Source organism: Euleptes europaea, chromosome 1 (assembly GCF_029931775.1).
Source record: "Euleptes europaea isolate rEulEur1 chromosome 1, rEulEur1.hap1, whole genome shotgun sequence".
Classification (NCBI taxonomy): Eukaryota; Metazoa; Chordata; class Lepidosauria; order Squamata; family Sphaerodactylidae; genus Euleptes; species Euleptes europaea.
Genome location: NC_079312.1, coordinates 173101846 through 173124056, shown reverse-complemented (window position 1 = coordinate 173124056; position 22211 = coordinate 173101846). Strand labels below are relative to the sequence as shown.

General features: G+C 46.7%; 1 protein-coding gene across 1 annotated transcript in view; it reads left to right on the top strand.

Moving 5' to 3' along the window:
- The first annotated feature begins 212 nt into the window (after window positions 1-212).
- Window positions 213-22211, top strand: part of GMIP (GEM interacting protein) — a 71793-nt gene continuing 49794 nt past the window's right edge. The window contains exons 1-2 of the mRNA XM_056849631.1: window positions 213-444; window positions 10653-10790. Coding sequence (XP_056705609.1) covers window positions 213-444; window positions 10653-10790 — 370 coding nt within the window. The remainder of the gene's footprint in view (window positions 445-10652; window positions 10791-22211) is intronic.

Below are 22211 nucleotides of genomic sequence, written 5' to 3'. Positions count from 1 at the left end.
TAGATGCTCGGAAAGGGACGGCGATGGGACCTCTTGGAGAACACGCTAACAAAAGCCATGCTGAAGCCATGGCGACTTGGTGGGGAAATCAAACGTGGGAGACTGTTGAATCCCCGAGGCAGCCAAAGAAAAGTGAATGGTAGGGAATTCTCGAAGGTTGAAGGGTGGTGAGTACCGTTTGCAACTTGGATGCTGGCTGCTGTGGTTTGAACATGAACCAGGACAGAGGCCATGATGTCTCCAACAGCGGTGTCACGGGCAATGGGTTCCAAGCCAACGGTTCGGGCTTTCTGTGTGCCGTTTGGGCTTCGGTGCAGAAGCTAGCCTCTGGGGAGGACACCGGTTGTGTTACGGTCTGTCCTGACCAGCTACTTCAAGTTACTAAGTACCTAAGGGATATTGATGGGAAGTTCCAGAGTTTCCGGGAACTTTTCCAGCGAGACGGTAAGTATTTATTTATATGCTTGTTTTTTGCTGGGCGCTTCCTCCGCAAAGGTCAGAGGGCACCATGGCGCCATGGCATCCCGGTGTGGTGGGTTATACTGCGTCAGGAAGCAGTGACTTACTCAAAGCCACCCAGTAAGTTTTCAGAGAACGAAGCATGATTTGAACTCGGGGTGGGGTGGGGAGTTGACCTGCTGAAGACCACCATAGTAATTGCTGAGGCACACTAGAGCTCTAGAAGAAGAAGAAGAAGAAGAAGAAGAAGAAGAAGAAGAAGAAGAAGAAGAAGAAGAAGAAGAAGAAGAGTTGGTTTTTATATGCAGACTTTCTCTACCATTTAAGGAAGTATCAAAGCGGCTTACAACCACTTCCCTTCCCCTCCCCAAAACAGACACCCTGTGAGATAGGTGGGGCTGAGAGAACTGTGACTAGCTCAAGATCACCCAACTGGCTTCATGTGTAGGGGTGGGAAACAAACCCAGTTCACCAGTTTCACCTCCGCCGCTCATGTGGCGGAGTGGGGAATCAAACCCGGTTCTCCAGATCAGAGTCCACCGCTATAAGCCACCGCTCTTTATCACTACACCGCACTGGCTCTCTAATTAAAACCAAGTACACAAATTATTGGCATCCCAACACTGATCCGAATGAGGGACAGAGGTGAGTTCGATGAATTATCTGCATATATTAATATTTGTTTAAAGTGATTGCCTGCCTGCCTTGATTCAGAAGGATCTGGGCAGGTAACTACATGTTAAACCACACCCATCCCATTAAAACAAAGTGAAGTCCAGTTAAACAACTGAAAACCTAACTGTCAGAACCACCACAGACTTAAGCGTGCTTAAATTAATTGAAATCAATAAGAACATAAGAAAAGCCATGCTGGCTCAGACCAAGGTCCATCAAGTCCAGCAGTCTGTTCACACCGTGGCCAACCAGGTGCCTCTAGGAAGCCCACAAACAAGACGACTGCAGCAGCATTGTCCTGCCTGTTGTTCCTCAGCACCTAATGTAATAAGCATGCTCCTCTGATCCTGGAGAGAATAGGTATGCATCATGACTAATATTCATTTTGACTGGTAGCCATGGATAGCCCTATCCTCCATGAACACGTCCATTCCCCTTTTAAAGCCTTCCGAGTTGGCAGCCATCACCACGTCCTGGGGCAGGGAGTTCCACAATTTAACTCTGCATTGTGTGAAGAGATACTTCATTTTATCTGTTTTGAATCTTTCACCCTCCAGCTTCAGCAGATGACCCCAAGTTCTAGCATTATGAGAGAGGGAGAAAAGCTTCTCCCTGTCCACTCTCCATACCATGCATAATTGTATAGACCTCTATCATGTCTCCAATTACCCGCCCTCTTTCTAAGCCAAACAGCCCTAAGCGTTTTAACCGCTCCTCATAGGGCAGTTGCTCCAGCCCCCTGATCATTTTGATCGCTCTTTTCTGCACCTTCTCAAGCTCAGCAATGAGTTTATGCAAAGAAAACCTTGTGCTGTACTAATTAAGGTTGACAATTATCACAGCCGCTATGAAGAGCCAATATTCATACATTGAAACCAATCATGCATAGGGTTGCCAGGTCCCTCTTTGTCATCGGTGGGAGGTTTTTGGGGTGCAGCCTAAGGTGGGGGGGGTTGGGGAGGGGAGGGACTTCAATGTCATAGAGTCCAATTGCCAAAGAGGCCATTTTCTTCAGGTGAACTAATCTCTATCGGCTGGAGATCAGTTGTAATTAGGGTTGCCAGGTCCCTCTTTGCCATCGGTGGGAGGTTTTGGGGGCGGAGCCTGAGGAGGGTGGGGTTTGGGGAGGGGAGGGACTTCAATGCCATAGAGTCCAATTGCCAAAGCGGCCATTTTCTCCAGGTGAACTGATCTCTATCGGCTGGAGATCAGTTGTAATAGCAGGAGATCTTCTGCTATTACCTGGAGGTTGGCAACCCTAGTTGTAGTAGCAGATCTCCTGCTAGTACCTGAAGGATCCCAAAATCAAAGCACTTCCATGCCAATACCGTAAGGTTTGGAAAACAGTAGTACAAAGGAACAAAGTAGTACAAAATAACAACAACTATATTGGGTTTAAACATGCAAAAACAAGCAAGTGGGGATACACACAAGTAGTGCTTATTACAAATATATACAAAATTCACAATTCACGTTCGATGCAATCTTCATGCAATATAGTTTTCTTAATATATTCATAGGAATTCTCATTAAAAAAGTAGCTGTTGGCTACACTTGGGAGTATCCTACGGGAACCAGTGAATTGACTATATGTTGAATGATACGTTATTACTTTGGAAACTTGAATAGAATTGGGGCTGAAGAAATATTCTTGAAACGGCCGTCCCCCATCTACACCTTCCATTATGAAGATCCAATGATTATCTATACATGTACCTTATGGACTTTTTTAATGAGAATTCCTACGAATATATTAAGAAAACTATATTGCATGAAGATTGCATCGAACGTGGATTGTGAATTTTGTATATATTTGTAATAAGAGCTACTTGTGTGTATTTCCCCTTGCTTGTTTTTGCATGTTTAAACACAATATAGTTGTTGTTATTTTGTACTACTTTGTTCCAGCACCTGGAGGATGGAAACCCTAATCATGCAGCTCAAATATCACTAATGTTTATATGACCGATAGTATGTATATGCATTCAGTTGTAAGCTAGGTAAGTGCACCTAACTAATCGAACAACAAACAGTACAAAACGCTGCGACAAGAGTGAAACAGTAAATAAGCATTACAGAGAGCCAGCACGGCTGGCATTATATACAGTAACTGTTATCCAATATTCCGTGGTTGCTTACAAGCAAAAAGTAGATAGCACCAACTCATATATAACGATGAAATCGAGCGTCCAAGTTCTAACGGGTGAAGAACTATGCCAGCGTCATTGCTCAAAGGTAAGTGGTTCAGGAAAGAAAAACCTTAAGCAATGGCAAACTTCAAACTTCAAAGGCGATACAGGATCCCGGTAAGCTCCTGTTTTCGCGTCCTTCTTCAGTCGCCTTCTTATTAGCTATGCCTTGCCAGGATCATCCTATACAACTTGGACGTTCGATTTCTTCGTTATATACGAGTTGGTGCTATCCACTTTTTGCTTGTAAGCAACCACACAAAATTGGATAGCGGTTACTGTATATAATGCCAGCCGTGCTGGCTCTCTATAATGTTTAGTTACTGTTTCACTCTTGTCGCAGCGTTGTGTATTGCTGGTTGTTAGTTAGGTGCACTTAGCTAGCTTACAACTGAATGCATATACATACTATTGGTCATATGCATATTCGTGATATTTGAGCTGCATGATTGTTTTCATTGTGTGAATATTGGCTGGCCATAGCGGCTATGACTTTCGTCAACTGCAATGAGTTTACACAGGCGGTAGAGGTTGCAGCCAAGTGACATTACAACTCATGGTACCCTAATGGCTGAGTCGTGACCCCCACGACCCAGGAAATAGGTTTGTCACCTATTTGTGTTATGAACGATCCGTGTTTCAGGAGCACGAACCATAATACGTAGTAGGGAAGATGGCAGGGGACAGGCCGATCTCGGCAGACCTCAGAAGCTAAGCAGGGTTGGTAGTTGGAAGGGAGACTACCAAGGGAGGCTCTGCAGAGGAAGGAAATGGCAAACCACTAGGGTTGCCAACTAGGGTTGCCAACCTCCAGGTACTAGCTGGAGATCTCCTGCTATTACAACTGATCTCCAGCCGATAGAGATCAGTTCACCTGGGGAAAATGACCGCTTTGGCAATTGGACTCTATGGCATTGATGTCCCTCCCCTCCCCAAACCCCGCCCTCCTCAGGCTCTGCCCCCAAAACCTCCTGCCGGTGGCTAAGAGGGACCTGGCAACCCTACAAACCACAGTTCCTCAAGTGTAAAGGAGGCACCCAAGGTTTACCAACTCCAGGTTGAGAAATTCTTGGGGATTCGGAAGTGGAGCTTGAGAAGGGCAGGGTTTGGAGCAGGAAGGGACCTCAACAGGCCATAGAGTCCACCCTCCAAAGCAGCCATTTTCTCCTGGGGAACTGATTTGTAGTGGTAGTTTTTCAAGGAAAGTGTGAGGAACATCAATCGAGGAGAGACTGCAGGCCCCGCTGCATTATGTGATCTAACTGTGCTTCATTTCTATCCTCCCTCCCAGTTCAGCTCATTAAAGAAATCCTGTTCCTCTTCCTTTGACATTTAGTCTTGAGATGAGCTGTAATTCCAGGGGATCCTGAGGTCCCACCTGGATGCTGGCACCCCTACCTATCGGCAACCCTGAAAGTTAGAGATTTCTGGTCAGTATTTTTTAAACATCTGCCTAATTCTGATATCCCCTGCTCTTGGCACGTGGTCCTTTCCCAAACTAACAGGTCATATGCATAGCAGGGAACCGTACAGGCCAATTGGTTGGCACAGCTGTTTCACTTGCTGACACCATGGACTTATGGTTGCCAACCACCAGGTAGTAGCTGGAGATCTCCTGCTATTACCACTGATCTCCAGTCGATAGAGATCAGTTCCCCTGGAGAAAATGGTCAATTTGGCAATTGGACTCGATGGCATTGAAGACCCTCCCCTCCCCCAAACCCCACCCTCATCAAGCTCTGCCCACCGGTGGTGAAGAGGGACCTGGCAAGCCTACCTGGACTTCTAGAGAGGGGTGAACCCGACACAGGTTGAACCAGCCTGGTGAGGTTGCCCTCCCCAGCAACAACCCCGCCCGCCCCCCATCTCAGTGTTCTTGTGAAGCAGGTAGTATAAGAGTTGTAAAGGGCTTGGTAGAGGTACAACGTCCCGCGGAAGCGGTAAGGAACATTTCCCTCAAACCATAAAAGGCATCCGCCGTCTAACATTTCCAGTGCAGCTTGCTTTCACGCCAATGACAACATTCACTTCTGAAGGTGAGTCAGAGGCACCTTACCCGACAACACCCATTCAGGGTTTTGGAATGCTTCACTTTCCCCCACAGAAGTGGGACTAGGGTTGCCAGCTCCAGGTTGGGAAATACCTGGAGATTTGGGGAGTGGAGCCTGAGGAGGGCGGGCTTCGGGGAGGAGAAGGACTTCAATGGGATATAATGCCCCAGAGTCCACCTTCCGAAGCGGCTGTTTTCTCCAGGGGAACTGATTTCTGTCACCTGGAGATCAGTTGTATTAGCGGGAGATCTCCAGCTACCACCTGGAGGTTCATATGTACAGCAAAAAATACCACTACACACCTGGATGGGATCAATTATATAATTTCAAAAAGGTGATTTATAATTCCAAATGTACACTAATAATATTAAAAAAACTTATGTCCAAACAATGCAATTAGGTTGGTATGTTTTATGATGTTTTTGAGGTTTTAGATGTTTTGAGGGGTTTTTTGTTTTTTTTAATGATACTGATGATTTTATGTATTTTAGCAGTTGTTACCTGCCCTGAGCCTGGCTTGCTGGGGATGAGGGCGGGCTACAAATTTAAACAAACAAACAAATAAAATTATACCCCACTGAAGTCCCTCCCCTTTCCAAACCCTGCCCTGATCCGCAGGCTCCACCCCTAAAATCTCTAGGTCTTTCTCAAGCCAGAGCTGGCAAACCTAGGTTAGGGGGGGACTGGCTAGACCCTCTAGTCCAAAGCTTCTTAGGCGGTGGGTCGCGACCCCATATGGGGTCACGTAACTGAATGTGGGGGTCGTGAAAAATTTGGCAACAGTAAAAGGTAAAAATGGTTTATATATACACACACACACACACACACACACACACACACACACACACACACACACAAGAATTGTTTTAAAATAAATTTCTTTATTATTTGTTATCAGTAAATGTTTGATTTGTATACATATTTTATATACCTATATATCCGGGGTCGCGTAAAAATTTCTCGGGTGAAAAGGCGTTGTGAGTGGGAAAGGTTTAAGAAGCCCTGCTTCGCTAGTCCACAAAACCCTACGCTGGGATAAAATGTTCCCTGTCTTCAAGGTGCCACTGATTTTTTAAAAAGATATTCCAACAACATTATGAATGAAGACTTTAGACATGTCCAACTTTCTCTTTTAAAGGAAAATGTGCACAGCCAGCCGTATTCCACTTCAAAATGCCTCTTTTGGTGTAGACCAAAGAGAGGAGTTTTGTGAATTCCAGTTCTGGAGGAGAGAAACATGACTTTCCTTTGGGCCTCTGAAAAGAATATGAGAAATGGTCACCAGGTGGCGATCACAAATAAGTAATGTTGCTGCTGGAAGTTAGTGGAGACACATGAAGCTGCCTTATACTGAATCAGACCCTTGGTCCATCAAAGTCAGTATTGTCTACTCAGACTGGCAGCTGCTCTCCAGGGTCTCAGGCAGAGGTCTTTCACATCATCTACCTGCCTAGGCCTTTAACTGGAGATGCCGGGGATTGAACCTGGGACCTTCTGCGTGCCACACAGATGTTCTACCACTGAGCCACAGCCCCTCCCCAAACAAGATACATGGTATGGGAAAGTCTTGTTGCGTTAGTCTGAATTTCCAAAGGTGACGCAACCCAACCAGAACTTTGTGGCATAATAGAGTAGTGGTTCTTAACCAGTGGTATGTGTACCACTGGTGAGCCACAGAAGAAGTCCAGATAGGATGCATGGTTTCCATACAGTGTTGCCAGCTCTGGGTTAAGAAAAATCTGGAGATTTGGGGGGTGGAGCTGGGGGGTGGGGTTTCAAGAGGGTAGGGACCTCAGCAGGATATAATGCAATAGAGTCCACCCTCTAAAGCAGCCATTTTCTCCAGGGAAACTGAACTATGTTGTCTGGAAATCAGTGGTAATTAGGGTTGCCAACCTCCAGGTACTGGAAATCATGCAAAAAGGGTAGTGCCCAATGAGGAGGAATTACAACAAATAGCAGGCACTTATGGCAAAAAAGCACACAACTATAAATGCTTAACAAGAAAATGTAATATGTGCATAAGCAAAGAATGACGACAAAGTACATGTGCCAACTTCAAATACACAACAAGGTAAGTATCACCATGACCCTGTGGGTCAGTAAAGTCCAAGAATTCCAAAAAAAGATAGGTTTCTGGTATAGAGTCCTATTTCGCATAAGCTTTTTTGATTCTGGCAGTCCCATGAAGTTCTATCACAGTTCCACAGAACAGGTACTAGCTGGAGATCTCCTGCTATTACAACTGATCTCCAGCCGACAGATCCATTCACCTGGAGAAAATGGCAACTGGACTCTATGGCACTGAAGACCCTCCCCTCCCCAAATCCCGCCCTCCTCAGGCTCCGCCCCAAAAAACATCCCACCGGTGGCGAAGAGGGACCTGGCAACCCTAGTGAAGAGGGACCTGGTAACCCTAGTGGTAACAGCAGGAGATCTTCAGGCCCCACCTGAAGTGGGTCGTATATTTTGACTTACCTGTTCAATTAGGATCTGTGATATCCTCTTTATGGTCATATCTTGTGGATTGCTTTCTGTACATTTGTATCTTGTTGTATCCTTGTTTGTATATATTTGTATATATCTTGCACTTTCTCACTATAAAATTCACTTTTTTGCATGAGAAATTTGTTTATAGCGCTGTCTTGGGTTGCTCCAATCATCCTTACAGCACTGAGCCTTTATATTTGCATGGCCCACCTGGAGGTAGACAACCCTATTTATTTGCCTAACAATTACTAAGAATTTGCTCCCCCCTCAATCCCAATAATGCAATTGCAATTTTTGGAAATATTTTATCTCTGTGCTTTACAGTTACCACAGCAATCAAATTTATACTCAACAGTATTGTTAGAATTTTCGGGGACTACTGGCGTTATTATTTGCGTTTGTCTTTGAAAGCCGTAGCAATAGAATTTACTCCCAACAGGACTGTGGCCACGTTTATGGTCTACCGTAAATGATAAAATATAATAACAGAATGCTTGTAAACATACAAGTGTTCTTCTTGAAACAAGTTTCAAGTGTTAGTCTGCAGTAGTAGAACAAAATTCGAGCCTGGTAGTGCCTTAAAAGCCAACAGCATTTTTCCAGGGTATAAGCCTTTGTGAGTCAAAGCTTGCTTCGTCAGATACAAAAAGCGTCAGATACAAAAATATCTGCCCGATGCTTTGACCCGTGTTCCTATTAATTCTCATGTCATTTTATGTACCTTTACCTGGATAATAAGAGCCCCGTGGCGCAGAGTGGTATTTTACGTTGCATTTTAAATTGCATTGGGGACCAGTCCAGGAACCACTGTGATGGAGAGCCAGTGTGGTGTAGTGGTTGAGAATGGTGGTTTGGAGCAGTGGACTCTGATCTGGAGAACCGGGTTTGATTCCCCCACTCCCCCACATGAGCGGCAGATGTTAATCTGGTGAACTGGGTTGGTTTTCCCACTGCTATACATGAAGCCAGCTGGGTGGCCTCGGGCTAGTCACAGCTCTCATAGAGCTCTCTCAGCCCCACCTACCTCACTGGGTGTCTGTTGTGGGGAGGGGAAGGGAAGGTGGTTGTAAGCTGGTTTGATTCTTCCTTAAGTGGTAGAGACAGTTGGCATATAAAAACTAACTCTTCTTCTTCTTCATGCCAAGAAGATGCTCTACCACTGGGCCATAGCCCCTCCCCATAACTGGTCTCATTCTGAGAGGGTATGACGTTGCTAGTGACTTGATTTTCTTCAATCACTCATGGAGACATTGGCTAGCCTCTACAGGAAATTATGTCTAAGATTTTGGGCGCGGATTATTTTTTAATGGAAATATGCATTGTAAGGGAATTAGGCCCTGTGTTTGCCTTGTAAGATAAATGTGTGTGTGTGGGGAGCCACATTTGGCAGATGGAGAAAGGGGTATTTAACCCTTTCCCTGCTTGCCAATTCTCCCCTGCAAATTTCCTCTGTTTCAATTAGTTCTCTCAGGGCAAGCTTCAAAACCTGGAAATAAACTGGGGGGATTTGAGGGGAATCTCTGATCGTGGGAAGGGTTGAGAACACCCTCTCCTCGCTGTTAATTTGCTACAAATTAATGTATTATTATTTTTTAAAATATGTCCCGTGAACATATGCAGCCAATCCTTCGGAAGTAGCTCCCAGCAATATAACAGCCAATTAAAACTGCATTTTTTAAAAAGGGGATTGTTACAAAAATCACTACCAGCAAAATCAAGGATCAACCCTTTACAGAGGAAAGGGGGGAGGGGAATGAAGTCAGCTGAATACGATCAAGAAAAAGCCCGAGTGCACAGGAAAATGTTCATCTGGCACCTAAAACTAGAAAGAGCAGATGCCGGGCAAGCAACAGTGTGTGTGTGTGTGTGTGTGGGGGGGGGGGTGTTCCAGAGGCAAGGCACCACCACAGAAAAGTCCCTGTCTCTAGTTGCAGCTCATTCTACTGCTGGAGGTAGTGGGCACACAGAGGTCTGTCTGAGCAGTAGTGTGTGCGAAAAGGATCTTGGGGTCTTAGTAGACCAAACACTGAACATGAGTCAGCAGTGTGATGTGATAGGCAAATGTGATCTTGGGCTGCATCAACAGAAGCATGGTGTCCAGATCACGCGAAGTGATGGTATGACTTTGCTCTGCTCTGCTTAGACTTCACCTAGAGTATTGTGTTCTGTTTTGGGCACCACAATTTAAGAAAGATATAGACAAGCTGGAACGGGTCCAGAGGAGGGCAACAAAGATGGTGAGGGGTCTAGAGACCAAGTCCTATGAGGAACGATTGAAGGAGCTGGGTATGTTTAGCCTGAAGAGGAGAAGACTGAGAGGGGATATGATACCCATCTTCAAGTACTTGAAGGGCTGTTGTATAGAGGAGGGTTGTTGTTTTCTCTTGCCCCGGAGTTGTTTTCTCTTGCCCCGGAAGGTCAGACCAGAACCAATGGGTTGAAATTAAATCAAAAGAGTTTCCGTCTAGACATCAGGAAGAACTTTCTAACAATTAGAGTGGTTCCTCAGTGGAACAGGCTTCCTCTGAAGGTGGTGAGCTTTCCTTCCCTGGAGGTTTTTAAGCATAGGTTAGATGGCCATCTGTCAGCAATGCTGATTCGATGACCTTAGGCAGATCATGCAAGGGAGGGCATCTTGGCCATCTTCTGGGCATGGAGTAGGGGGCCTTGGAGGTGTGGTGGGCGAGAGGCAGTTGTGAATTTCCTGCATTGTGCAGGGGTTTTTGGCCTAATGTCCTTCTGCCATATACTAGCTCAAACATCTTATTGCCTATAATTTTGTTTATAGGTGGTGTGCTTTCCGGGCTTGTTGAAGTTAAGCTGGCTAACCTGCTCCAGGCTGTCTCCTCTTTCCTGAGCAAATACCCGGCCATGAACTGTGAAGGCATCCATCCAGCCACAGCTACCCTCATCTCTTGTGTGAATGGTAAGTGTCTAACCTCAAGTATTGACAAGCCATCCTGAGCAAGATTTTTAAATCCTTTCCGGAGAATGGTGCGACCCTATTCAATCAAAAACCAGTGGTAGAGTATCTGACTGGGACCTGGTGGACCCAGGCTGAAATCCCACCTCTGCCGTTGAAACGGGCTGGGTGACCTTGGGCCAGTCGCCTTCTCTCAATCTCCCCTGCCTTACAGGGTTGTTGTGTGGTGTCAGGCCCAGACGACACTAGCAGTGACTGGTGGAAGACCGGATGGAGGTGGAGTGTCGGTGGTAACTGGAACCTGAAAGCGACGGGGTTCACTTGTTCTGAAATAGGGAAGGGACCAGTGAAGTGAGGACACAACTTACGGGAACGTCCCGGATAACGAAGGTATCGGGTAGACAGCCAGACTCGATCTCCGGGTTTGAGCACCGGGCCTTCTTGTCGTTTCTGGTCTGCAATGGCTTTGTAGGCATCTTTCTCCCATTGGAGCTGTTCTTGTAGTAGGTTCTGTAGCACTTGCAATTCCTGTAAGCTAGTTTCTACGGCAGGGACATTGGTAGGCAGGCTTGCTGGGAAATAGCAGGGATTGTACCCATAGTTCGCAATGAACAGAGTTTGCTGTGTAGACGAGTGCACTGCATTGTTATAGGCGAACTCCGCGAGAAGTAGAGTAGCCCAGTTGTCTTGCTGTTTTGGTTCTGTGGAATGTAGGAGATACGGAATTCAAACCGGGAAAAGAAGAGGGACCACCGGATCTGACATTGGTTTAAGCATCAAGTGGTCTGGAGATGTTCTAGATTGCGGTGATCGGTCAGTACTTGTACCGGATGAAGTGCCTCTTCAAGGTGGTGCCTCCGTACTTCAAAGGCCACTTTAATGGCAAGCAACTCTTGTTCCCAAATGGTGTAGTTTCTCTCTGCTGCCATCAGCTGTTGGGAGTAATAAGCACAAGGCTGCCAGGGTTGAGAGGGGTCATCCCTCTGAGATAGAACGGCTCCCAGGCCTATGTTGGAGGCATCGGCCTCTACTAGGAAGAGCAATTGAGGGTCCGGGTACCTCAGGAGCGGCCCAGTGGTGAAACAAGTCTTCAAATCCACGAAGGCTTTTTCGGCCTGGGGAGTCCATTGAAATGGTTCCTTAGGTCGGAGGAGTTTAGTCAACGGTACCGTATGGTCCGCATAGGCCGGGATGAACTGCCGGTAGTAGTTGGCAAAGCCAAAGAACCATTGTAGATCATTGCGGTTGCGAGGAGCTTGCCAGTTCTGAACAGCCACCACTTTGCTTGGATCCATCATAATTCCCTGAGGCGAGATGATGTGACCCAGGAATTTGACAGACCGCTGGTCAAACTCACATTTTTCCAGTTTGGCATAGAGGCCGTGGTCCCGGAGCCACTGCAGAACCTAGCGGACGTGGGCGGTGTGCTAGGCAGGGTTTTGAGAGTATACCAAGATATCATCCAAGTAGATGATGACACAATGGTCTAACAAGTCTCGGAAGACGTCGTTCATTAGTCTCTGAAACATGGCAGGGGCGTTGGTCAACCCGAATGGCATCACCAGGTATTCGTACTGCCCGTACTGGGTGCCAAACGCTGTCTTCCACTCGTCGCCGGCATGAATCCTGACCAAGTTGTATGCACCACAAAGATCTAGCTTGGTGTATATCCAGGCTCCCTTAAGGCGGTCTAGCAGTTCAGGGATCAGCAGGAGGGGTTATCGGTCCCTCACAGTGATTTTGTTGAGGGCTCGATAATCATTGCAGAGCCGAAGTTCTCCTCCCTTCTTCTTTACGAAGAGAACTGGCACTGAGAGCGGAGAGGTAGACGGCTGGATGAAACTTCGGGTCTGATTTTTGGAGAGAAAGTCTCATAGGGCTTCCAATTCAGGTTCCGACATGGGATATAAGCACCCTGCTGGCAGGGGCCCCCCGGGAATCAGGTCGATGGCACAATCATAGGGCCGGTGCGGAGGAAGTTTATCTGCCCCCTTCTCTTCAAACACATCCGCATAGTTGGCATACTTTGACAGAAGCTGTGGGGGCATGGCAAGGGTGGTTGCCGACAGGATGCCTGGAGATACAAAGTGAGGGCATGGTTTCCGAAACTGGAGTTCTTGTTCTTCCCAGTTGATGAGGGGGTTGTGGGTCTTGAGCCAGGAGAGACCCAGGACTAATGGAAACTGGGGCATGCTAGCCACATCAAACTGGATCTGCTCTGTGTGTTGATGCACCTGGAGAGTGACTGGGCAGGTCTCTTGGGTCACCGGACTGGAGCGTAGGAGGCATCCGTCAATGGCTTCCACAAGGGCTGGCATCTCCTTGGTTTGGAGTAGAATTCGGTGCTGCTTGGTAAAGGCAGTGTCGATAAAACAACAAGCTGTGCCAGAGTCCAGCATGGCATATACACAAAGCCACCGCCCATCCGGCAGATGGAGCTTGACGGGGATCAGGAATGGTCCTTGGTTCTGAGCAAAGAAGAGCTCAGGGGAGTCAGAAACAAGCCCCAAGCCATCAGGCCCATTCAGACTTGGGGCGAGACTTTTGGCAGGGGGGTTGCTACCAGATGTCCTGTGGCTCCAGGGCTGGGGCGTTTGGCTGGGCAGTTGGATGAGAAATGCCCGGCCTTCCCACAGTACAGATGGAGGTTCAGAGCTCGGCGTTGCCTTTTCTCCTCGGGTGTAAGATGGGGCCGGGATGCTCCCAGCTGCATGGGTTCTGGCTCGTCTCCAGTGCTAGGGAACGCGGGGAGTGGCAGGGAGGCCGTAGCTCTGGATGGTCCTGGAGTCCGACGGCTAGTGCTAGCTTGGCGACGGCCCTCTAGGCGGCCATCGATACGGAGGCATAAGGTAATAAGGTCTTGGAGGGTGGATGGGCGGTCAACCCAGGCCAGTTCATCAAGTACTTCATTAGCCAGCCCGTCTACATATTGATCCATCAGGGCCGGCTCGTTCCAGCTCAAATCTTGAGCTAGTAGCCTGAACTCAGTGGTATAATGGGCTACAGACTCCTTCCCTTGCTTCAGGGCCCTTATTTGCCGGTTTGCCATGGCTGCTTGTTGTGGGCTGGCATAAGCAGCAGACAAATAGTCTAGGAATCCCTGGAAGTTGGTGAGTAAAGGAGAAGAGCCCACCAACAAAGGAGTTGCACATTTGGCAGCCTGCCTCTTTAAAAGGCTGATGGTAAAACAGACCTTGGATTTATCAGAAGGGAAATCTCGTGCTCGCAGTTCGATCTAAAGTTTGCACTGGGCCAAAAAAGCAGCAAACTCCCCTCCACTTCACCTCCAAATTTCTCTGGGGGGCTTAGCGGGCACTTGGGAGGAGGAATGGCAGCAGCTGGAGGGAGTGATTGTTGTTGCTGCAGCTGAGCCACTGCCTGGGTCAGTTGGTGTACCTGCTGCAGCAGGGCGGACATCTCCGGTCCGGCTGCGGCTTCCATTCTGTGAGGTAAGCCGGTGGATGAGAAGATGGGAGTGGAAGCAATCTGTCAGGTCCTGGGCGGGGCTAGGAGGCTGGGTCGTCGTGCGGTCCAAGGTCGAGTCCGTGGAGATCCAAATAGGAGTCCAAACGTGTCCAGAAGAAGAGTCGTCAATCAAGCCGAGGGTCGGAGTTCCAGGAACTCAAGCCAGTCGGAGAAAGGGTCAGGAGGCGAAGTGGATGCGAAGCAGTCCGGAAACTGAATCGTTGCTTCCACAGAGAAACCTCCCAACAGCCTGGAATATATGGTTCTCTGGTGGTGCACTCCTTTGCCCCACTAATTACCTAGCCTGGCTCCTGTCAGTATTCAGGGCTTTGTGTTCGCCTGTACTCCCGTGCATTCCTGCGGTGGGTGTCTAAATCTTTGCATAGTCTTTCCCGCAGCCTAGCTACAGGCGGGGGTGATTCTACCAGCTGCAGCTGTCTCTCCTCCTCATTACTCATGCTAGGAGTGGGGGCTTCAGCCTTTGATAGAGACCATTTGCTAACCTCCAAAGAGGTAGAGGGCCCAGCCTCTGCCTCTGCTGCCAACTCATCCGGGAGCTCTGCCTGTTCAGTGTCCTGGTCCCTGCTGACCATGACATGCGGTCGGTGAAAGACGCACTAGTCAGATAGCTCCAAACAACAGCAGAGGTGGTAAAATGGTTCTTGGGCCGTACCAGTTCAGACAACAGGAGGGGGGATGAATGGTTGGATCCTTTCTCGTGGGGGAAAAAAAATCTCTGAATCACCAAAATAGCATACTGGGGAGAAGGACAGGTTAAAATTGATCTCCTTTGCCTCCAGTTGTCTGTGTACAGGAGATCTATGTGAGAGAGTGAGACAGAGACATTCAATCAATTCACACGCATGCCCCTCTACAGCCTGAAGTGGTACGGTCCAGCTTTTACAACCTCTTCTGCCACTGTATCGTATCGTATAATTTATTACGGTCATGGACCATCAAATAAAAGATGTGACATAATATATAGTAAAAATCACAAATATTCAAGATAAAACACAAATTTAAATATTTAAAACCATAAAGGTAAAGGTCCCCTGTGCAAGCACCGGGGCATTCCTGACCCCATGAGGTGATGTCACATCCCAACTGTTACTAGGCAGATTTTGTTTACGGGGTGGTTTGCCAGTGCCTTCCCCAGTCAACTTCCCTTTACCCCTGGCAAGCTGGGTCCTCATTTTACCAACCTCGGAAGGATGGAAGGCTGAGCCAACCTTGAGCCGGCTACCTGAAACCGACTCAGGGGATCGAACTCAGGTCGTGAGCAGAGCTTGGACTGCAGTTCTGCAGCTTACCACTCTGCCCCATGGGGCTCCAATGTAAAACCATAGACATTAATAAAATAACAAATACAGAAAAATGCCTAGGGTTAATACAAAATAACAGTCTATAAGATTCCAACCAATATTCATCCCATACTTCCATACCTATTGTCTAGATTTGGCCCAGCTCTGCCTTATTTTTATTGCTAACCAGGCAAAACTAGCAACTCTATTGGTTAAAACCTTGCTTGTATCTGACAGTAATAGTTTAAGGTGTTGTTTCCTCAGAGCCCTAGGACATTCTACAAGTAATGGCATTTTATGTACTTTTATGGTCATACAGCATACGTTCAAATAGCACGTGTTCGGTAGTTTCAAGTTCACCTTCTTTACATATACATTTGCAGGCTTCCATCGGAAGTCTATTATATTTCCCATCTAAATACGTAGAGGGCAAAGCATAGTACCAAAGAAGCATCACAATTTAAGAAAGATGTAGACAAGCTGGAACATGTCCAGAGGAGGGCAACGAAGATGGTGAGGGGTCTGGAGACCAAGTCCTGTGAGGAAAAGTTGAAGGAGCTGGGCATGTTTAGCCTGGAGAATAGAAGACTGAGAGGGGATATGATAACCATCTTCAAGTACTTGAAGGGCTGTCATGTAGAGGATGGTGCAGAGTTATTTTCTGTTGCTCCAGGAGGTCGGACCAGAACCAACAGGTTGAAATTAAATCAAAAGAGTTTCTGTCTAGGCATTAGGAAGAATTCCCTAACAGTTAGAGTGGTTCTTCAGTGGAACAGGCTTCCTCGGGAGGTGGTGAGCTTTCCTTCCCTGGAGGTTTTTAAGAAGAAGCTTGATGGCCATCTGTCAGCAATGCTGATTCTATGACCTTAGGCAGATCATGAGAGGGAGGGCATCTTGGCCATCTTCTGGGCATGGAGTAGGGGTCACTGGGGGTATGAGGGGGGAGGTAGTTGTGAATTTCCTGCATTGTGCAGGGGGTTGGACTAGATGACCCTGGTGGTCCCTTCCAACTCAATGAATCTATGATTCTAAGCATAAAAGATCTTTGATATTCAGAATTTGTGATATTAAGCAAATACGACATCACAACATTCCTATTGAGCAGGTCATTCTTCTGCCACTGTGTAAATGAGACTAGAGAGTCCATACAGTAAAAAAAAAAAAAAATAGCACGGTGGCAGTCCCTTTTCTAATTTCTGAACCCGCACGGTGTTGGCCGTGTCCCGGTTCTCTGGAAGGAACCTGCTTTACACATCTTGCTGCATTGCGGAATCTAGTTTCCACCTAACAGTGCGATGTCCTGTGCAGAGTTACACCAGCCTAAGCCCGTTGAAATGAATGGGCTTAGACTGGAGTAACTCTCCTTAGGATCGCACTGCAAAATGCAATCCTGATCGCAAAAGAGTGCAGGAGTCAGAGGACCGATGCATTTTAGCGTGTTGCCAGATACGTTTTGGAGGCTGTTACTGACGTGCGTTTTTGTTTGTTGTGGCTTAGAAAATGCAGAAGTCAAGGCGGAACCGTCTTCCTCTTTGTGACTCAGTCAGTTGCCATGTCAGTTTGCAGTTTTTCCTGTCGACAGAGCAACCCATGCTTAGGGGCCAATCCTATGAAGGCGCAACGTAGATTTAGTTTGCTGTAGAAAACCCAAACAGAAACTCTTCAATTGTATCCTGTTTTTTTACCGTCATTCTGATATGTTTGTAGAGTCTGTGGCAATGAAGGCATGTGCTTCCACATGGCGTGGATTCTCCACTTTTTAAATTTTATTTATTTATTTTAAAAAAGGGATACAAAAGGGGGGAAAGGAAGGAATAGGGGACCATCTACGGATACGATGTATATATGGGTGGGGGAGAGAACATTTCAGCATATAAAAAAAAAGATTACAACATTATTACCACACCTATTTCTCCAGTTATATATATAAAGTATCTTATTCTGATAGAAAATAGCTTCATTTTACTATAACCAATTATTGCACCTTTATTCTTGTTCTGCTAGAAAATGGCTTCACTATACTTTGTGTGTAAAGTGCCTTCATCACAGCCGACTTATGGTGACCGCTTTGGGGGTTTTCATGGCAAGAGACTAACAGAGATGGTTTGCCAGTGCCTTCCTCTGCACAGCAACCCTGGTATTCCTTGGTGGTCTCCCATCCAAATACTAACCAGGGCTGACCCTGCTTAGCTTCTGAGATCTGAAGAGATCAGGCTAGCCTGGGCCATCCAGGTCAGGGTTCACTAAACTTTAGCCAGTGTTTATACCATTTAAACTGGTATTATTATAGAGTTTCAACTGTTGGTTTCTATATATCTGTAAAACAAACTCTGTTTTTCATTAAACTGTTCAAGAGTTTCCGCGTCAGTTACGTTCATCATGTGGGTCATTTTGGCCATTGTGGCATATTCCATCGTTTTATCTTTCCAGTCGTCTATATCTGGCAAATTTGGTTGTCTCCACCTCTTTGCAAGGACTACTCTTGCCGCTGTTGTGGCATATTTGAATAAATCGTTTAGTTGCAGAGACAGTTCCGGTGGCATTATGCCAAGTGAGAAACTTTTAGGGTTCAGGTTAATTTTTTTCTGGAACATGTTTTGTAGGTCACAGTGGATCTTATCCACTTTGTTTTTATCACCACTGCAGATACAGAAGCATGTGCATTGTCAACAGAGCTTCACACTCTCCAGGATCAGAGGAGCATGCCTATTCTATTAGGTGCTGTGGAGCACAGGCAGGAGAATGCTGCTGCAGTCATCTTGTTTGTGAGCCTTCCTAGAGGCCCCTGGTTGGCCACTGTGTGAACAGACTGCTGGACCTGATAGACCTTGGTCTGATCCAACATGGCCTTTCTTATGTTCTTACTCTCGTGAGTTTTTGGTACACGTTCTCCATCTTTTTCTTTGATTTTTCCTTTACACAGTGCTTTGCAGTGACTCTGTATTGGCTCTTGGGGTGTGGTTACCACAGCCACTGTAGTGACTTATACCCCTCCCTTTTGGTTTCTTTGTGCATGCGCTATATAGTGCTAAATCACTATAGCTTCAGGAGGGTAGTCATGTTGGTCTGCAGTTGAGCAGCTAGATTCGAGTCCAGTAGCACCTTTCAGACCAACAAGATTTTTAAGGTATAAGCTTTCGAAAGTCAAAGCTCTCTTCATCAGACACAAGATCTGGTGAAAAAAACTTTGACTCTCAAAGATTATACCCCCAAAATTTTGTTGGTTTCTAAAGTGCTACTGAACTCAAATCTACTTCTATCACTATAGCATTATAGTGCATCCCTTCAGATAGAATGTGCACCAATAGTTACTTTTTCAAACAAGTACTGAATATTTAGAAGAAAGAGGGAACTCTTGGGAGTGCTATAATGTGGATTGATCACACAGTGGAAGCACATGCCTATTATATTATACGCCTAGTCTATTAGGTGCCGTGAAACACAGGCAGGATAATGCTGCTGCAGTCATCTTGTTTATGGGCTTCCTAGAGGCACCCAGTTGGCCACTGTGTGAACAGACTGCTGGACTGGATGGGCCTTGGTCTGATCCAGCATGACTTTTCTTATGTTCTTATGGAGGATGGGGCTATCCATGGCTACTAAATAAATGAATGTGACAGATCTCCAGCCGATAGAGATCAGTTCCCCTGGAGAAAATGGCTGCTTTGGCAATTGGACTCTATGGCATTGAAGTCCCTCCCCTCCCCAAACCCCACCCTCCTCAGGCTCCACCCCAAAAACCTCCCACCGGTGGCGAAGAGGGACCTGGCAACCCTATGTAGCCCTCAAGCAAGGCTTTTAACGATAGGGCATAATCCACCGCCGCCGGCTTTTAACGATAGGGTCACCGTAAGTCAAAAGTAACTTGACAGCACACACAACATTTTCTTTCTTTCTTTTAAAGGGAGGGTTATGATCATCTCACTAGGCACACCCAGTTTTTGAGGCCAGGGAAGGACAGACTATTGCAGGATAAATGAATGCAGCAGGGGATGAAGAGCCTTCAGTGGTATGTGTAATTTTGACATTCAGTGAACCTTGGTGCTCAAACAAGATTTATCACACACATGCAAAACTGGTCATTTTCACCTGTAAGAACAAAATGTGTGTAGTACCTTTTGTTAGGACCAGCCAAATTGACACAAAACAACGTGCAAGCTTTCATGCTTGACAGAACTCTTCTCCAGCCTGGATGTTACAAAATTTTATCCAGAGGAAGTGACCTCTGTCATCTGGAGACAGTTGTACTTCTGGGAGAGCTCCAGGTCCCACCTGGAGGTTGGTAACCCTAGGGGGCAAGATGTTTTGGTTTCTTTTTGCTGTCAAGTTGCAGCCGACTTATGGCAACACCATAGGGTTTCCAAAACAAGAGACCTTCAGAGGTGGTTTGCCATTGCATGCCTCTGCATAGCAACCCTGGACTTCCCTGGTGGTCTACCATCCAAGTACTAACCAGGGCCAACCCTGCTTAGTTTCCAAGATCTGACCAGATCCGGCAAGCCTGGGCCATCTAGGTTAGGGCAAGTAATCATATAAGAGGGTTGCCAGGTCCCTCTTCGCCATTGGTGGGAGGTTTTTAGGGCAGAGCCTGAGGAGGGCGGAGTTTGGGGAAGGGAGGGACTTCAATGCCATAGAGTCCAATTGCCAAAGCAGCCATTTCCTCCAGGATAACTGATCTCTTATCAGCTGGAGATCAGTTGTAATAGCAGGAGATCTCCATCTAGTACCTGGAGGTTGGCAACTCTATCATATAAACATCTTTAAATGGTTGGCGAGGGTGTGCTCCAATATCAAAGTGATCCCTTCTCCCCCCTCCCATACAAAATGAAGCAGAGATAGATATTGCGGAATTACGGTTGCCAGGTCCCTCTTTGCCACCGGTGGGAGGTTTTTGGGGCGGAGCCTGAGGAGGGCAAGGTTTGGGGAGGGGCGGGACTTCAATGCCGCAGAGTCCAATTGCCAAAAGGGCCATTTTCTCCAGGAGAACTGATCTCTATCAGCTGGAGATCGGTTATAATAACAGGAGATCTCCAGCTAGTCCCTGGAGGTTGGCGACCCTATGCAGAATACCCAGCAAGTTTCTAAAAACAAAAACAAAACCCTTGAAGAATGTCAAGATGTTCTATATGGCCAGTGTACCAAACTGGAGCAGCGTATCTAACAATTGAATGTATGATTGCTCTACATAGGGTCATAAGGGCCGATACAAATTGCCCTCCTTTGCAAAAATAGAATTTTTAAGGAAGATAAAGGAGGAGTTTTGTATTAACATATGGATATGTTCACTTCTCTTCTTTCAGATACCTTTTAACAGTACTTTTTCCTTGCCAGACTATTTCTGCTGGTTAGAAATCCATAAATTTAGATGAGCTTTTTTATTGGCAAGGTGTAATGCCTTAGACTTAGCCAAGACGCAAGAGAGATACAGTACAATTATTCCAGAAGAACACAAATGCCCATTTTGTCTGGATCAAGGAGACTCCCTAGCCCACAACGTTTTAGCATGTTCACAAAATAATATTGCACGAAATAAATATATCACTCCCTGGCTAAAACACTTTCTGAGAAGCGGATACGGTGTTATCTGCTATCAAGTTGATCGTTGAATTGTGTGAGAGATATCACGTTGTGTAGTTAGGGCTTACTGTGGCTATTTTTCTCTCATTTGACTTGACACGTGTGTGTCTTTGACCGATTCTTTGTGCGTCTTTTGAAGTAGGAAAAAGTAGGGGCAGAAGCAGTTTTAGATTCCTGTGTGATCAGAGCATTTGTCTCCATTCAGCAGGGTGGAATTTAGGCCTGGTTAGCGGTAGGGTTGCCAGGTCCCTCTTTGCCACCGGTGGGAGGTTTTTTTGGGCAGAGCCTGAGGAGGGTGGGGTTTGGGGAGGGGATGGACTTCAGTGCCATAGAGTCCAGTTGCCAAAGTGGCCATTTTCTTCAGGTGAACTAATCTCTATTGGCTGGAGATCAGTTGTAATAGCAGGAGATCTCCAGCTAGTACCTGGAGGTGGCCAGCTGTAGTAAGTGGTGTCTCCTTTCTTATTAGAATGAAGGCAGATGAGATGACCGTTTTCTTGAGAGAACTCGAGGGGGTTTGAAAGAGGCATCGCTGTTGGTGACCGGGGCTTCGGGTTGCCAGCTCTGGGTTTAGAAATACCTGGAGATTTGCTATACCCGGTCTACCTTAGTTTTTGATAAGTTTCCTTTGATGTATGTCAACACGTTCACCTTTTCACTATTCAATATATGTTTTTGCAGTGAGCTGTGAGCCTTGTACTATTCTTTTCCACAGTACCTGGAGGTTGGCAACCCTACCGCCGGGTTGTCCCACCTAACTGACGATATTTGATGCGTTATATTGTGCTCTTCCCCCCACCCCAAATAGAAGAGAAAGCCCTCAAACCAGTGACACCCCCTGTACAGCCAGCAAGATTGCCCAACATCCCTCGCTCTTGCAAACTGTATGCAAATCAAAACAAGTTTCCTCATAGGGACGGAAATAGTGTCAGCAGGAAGCAGAGACGTTGGAGAGCCTGCGAGCTCGCAGCCCCAAGGCGTTGCAAAAGATGCGACTCCCATGGAGGCTACCAGCCAGAGCCAGTGGCTATTGAATCGGCCAAGGATTGGGTCTGGAATTCACACCTGGCTTCCTGGACCC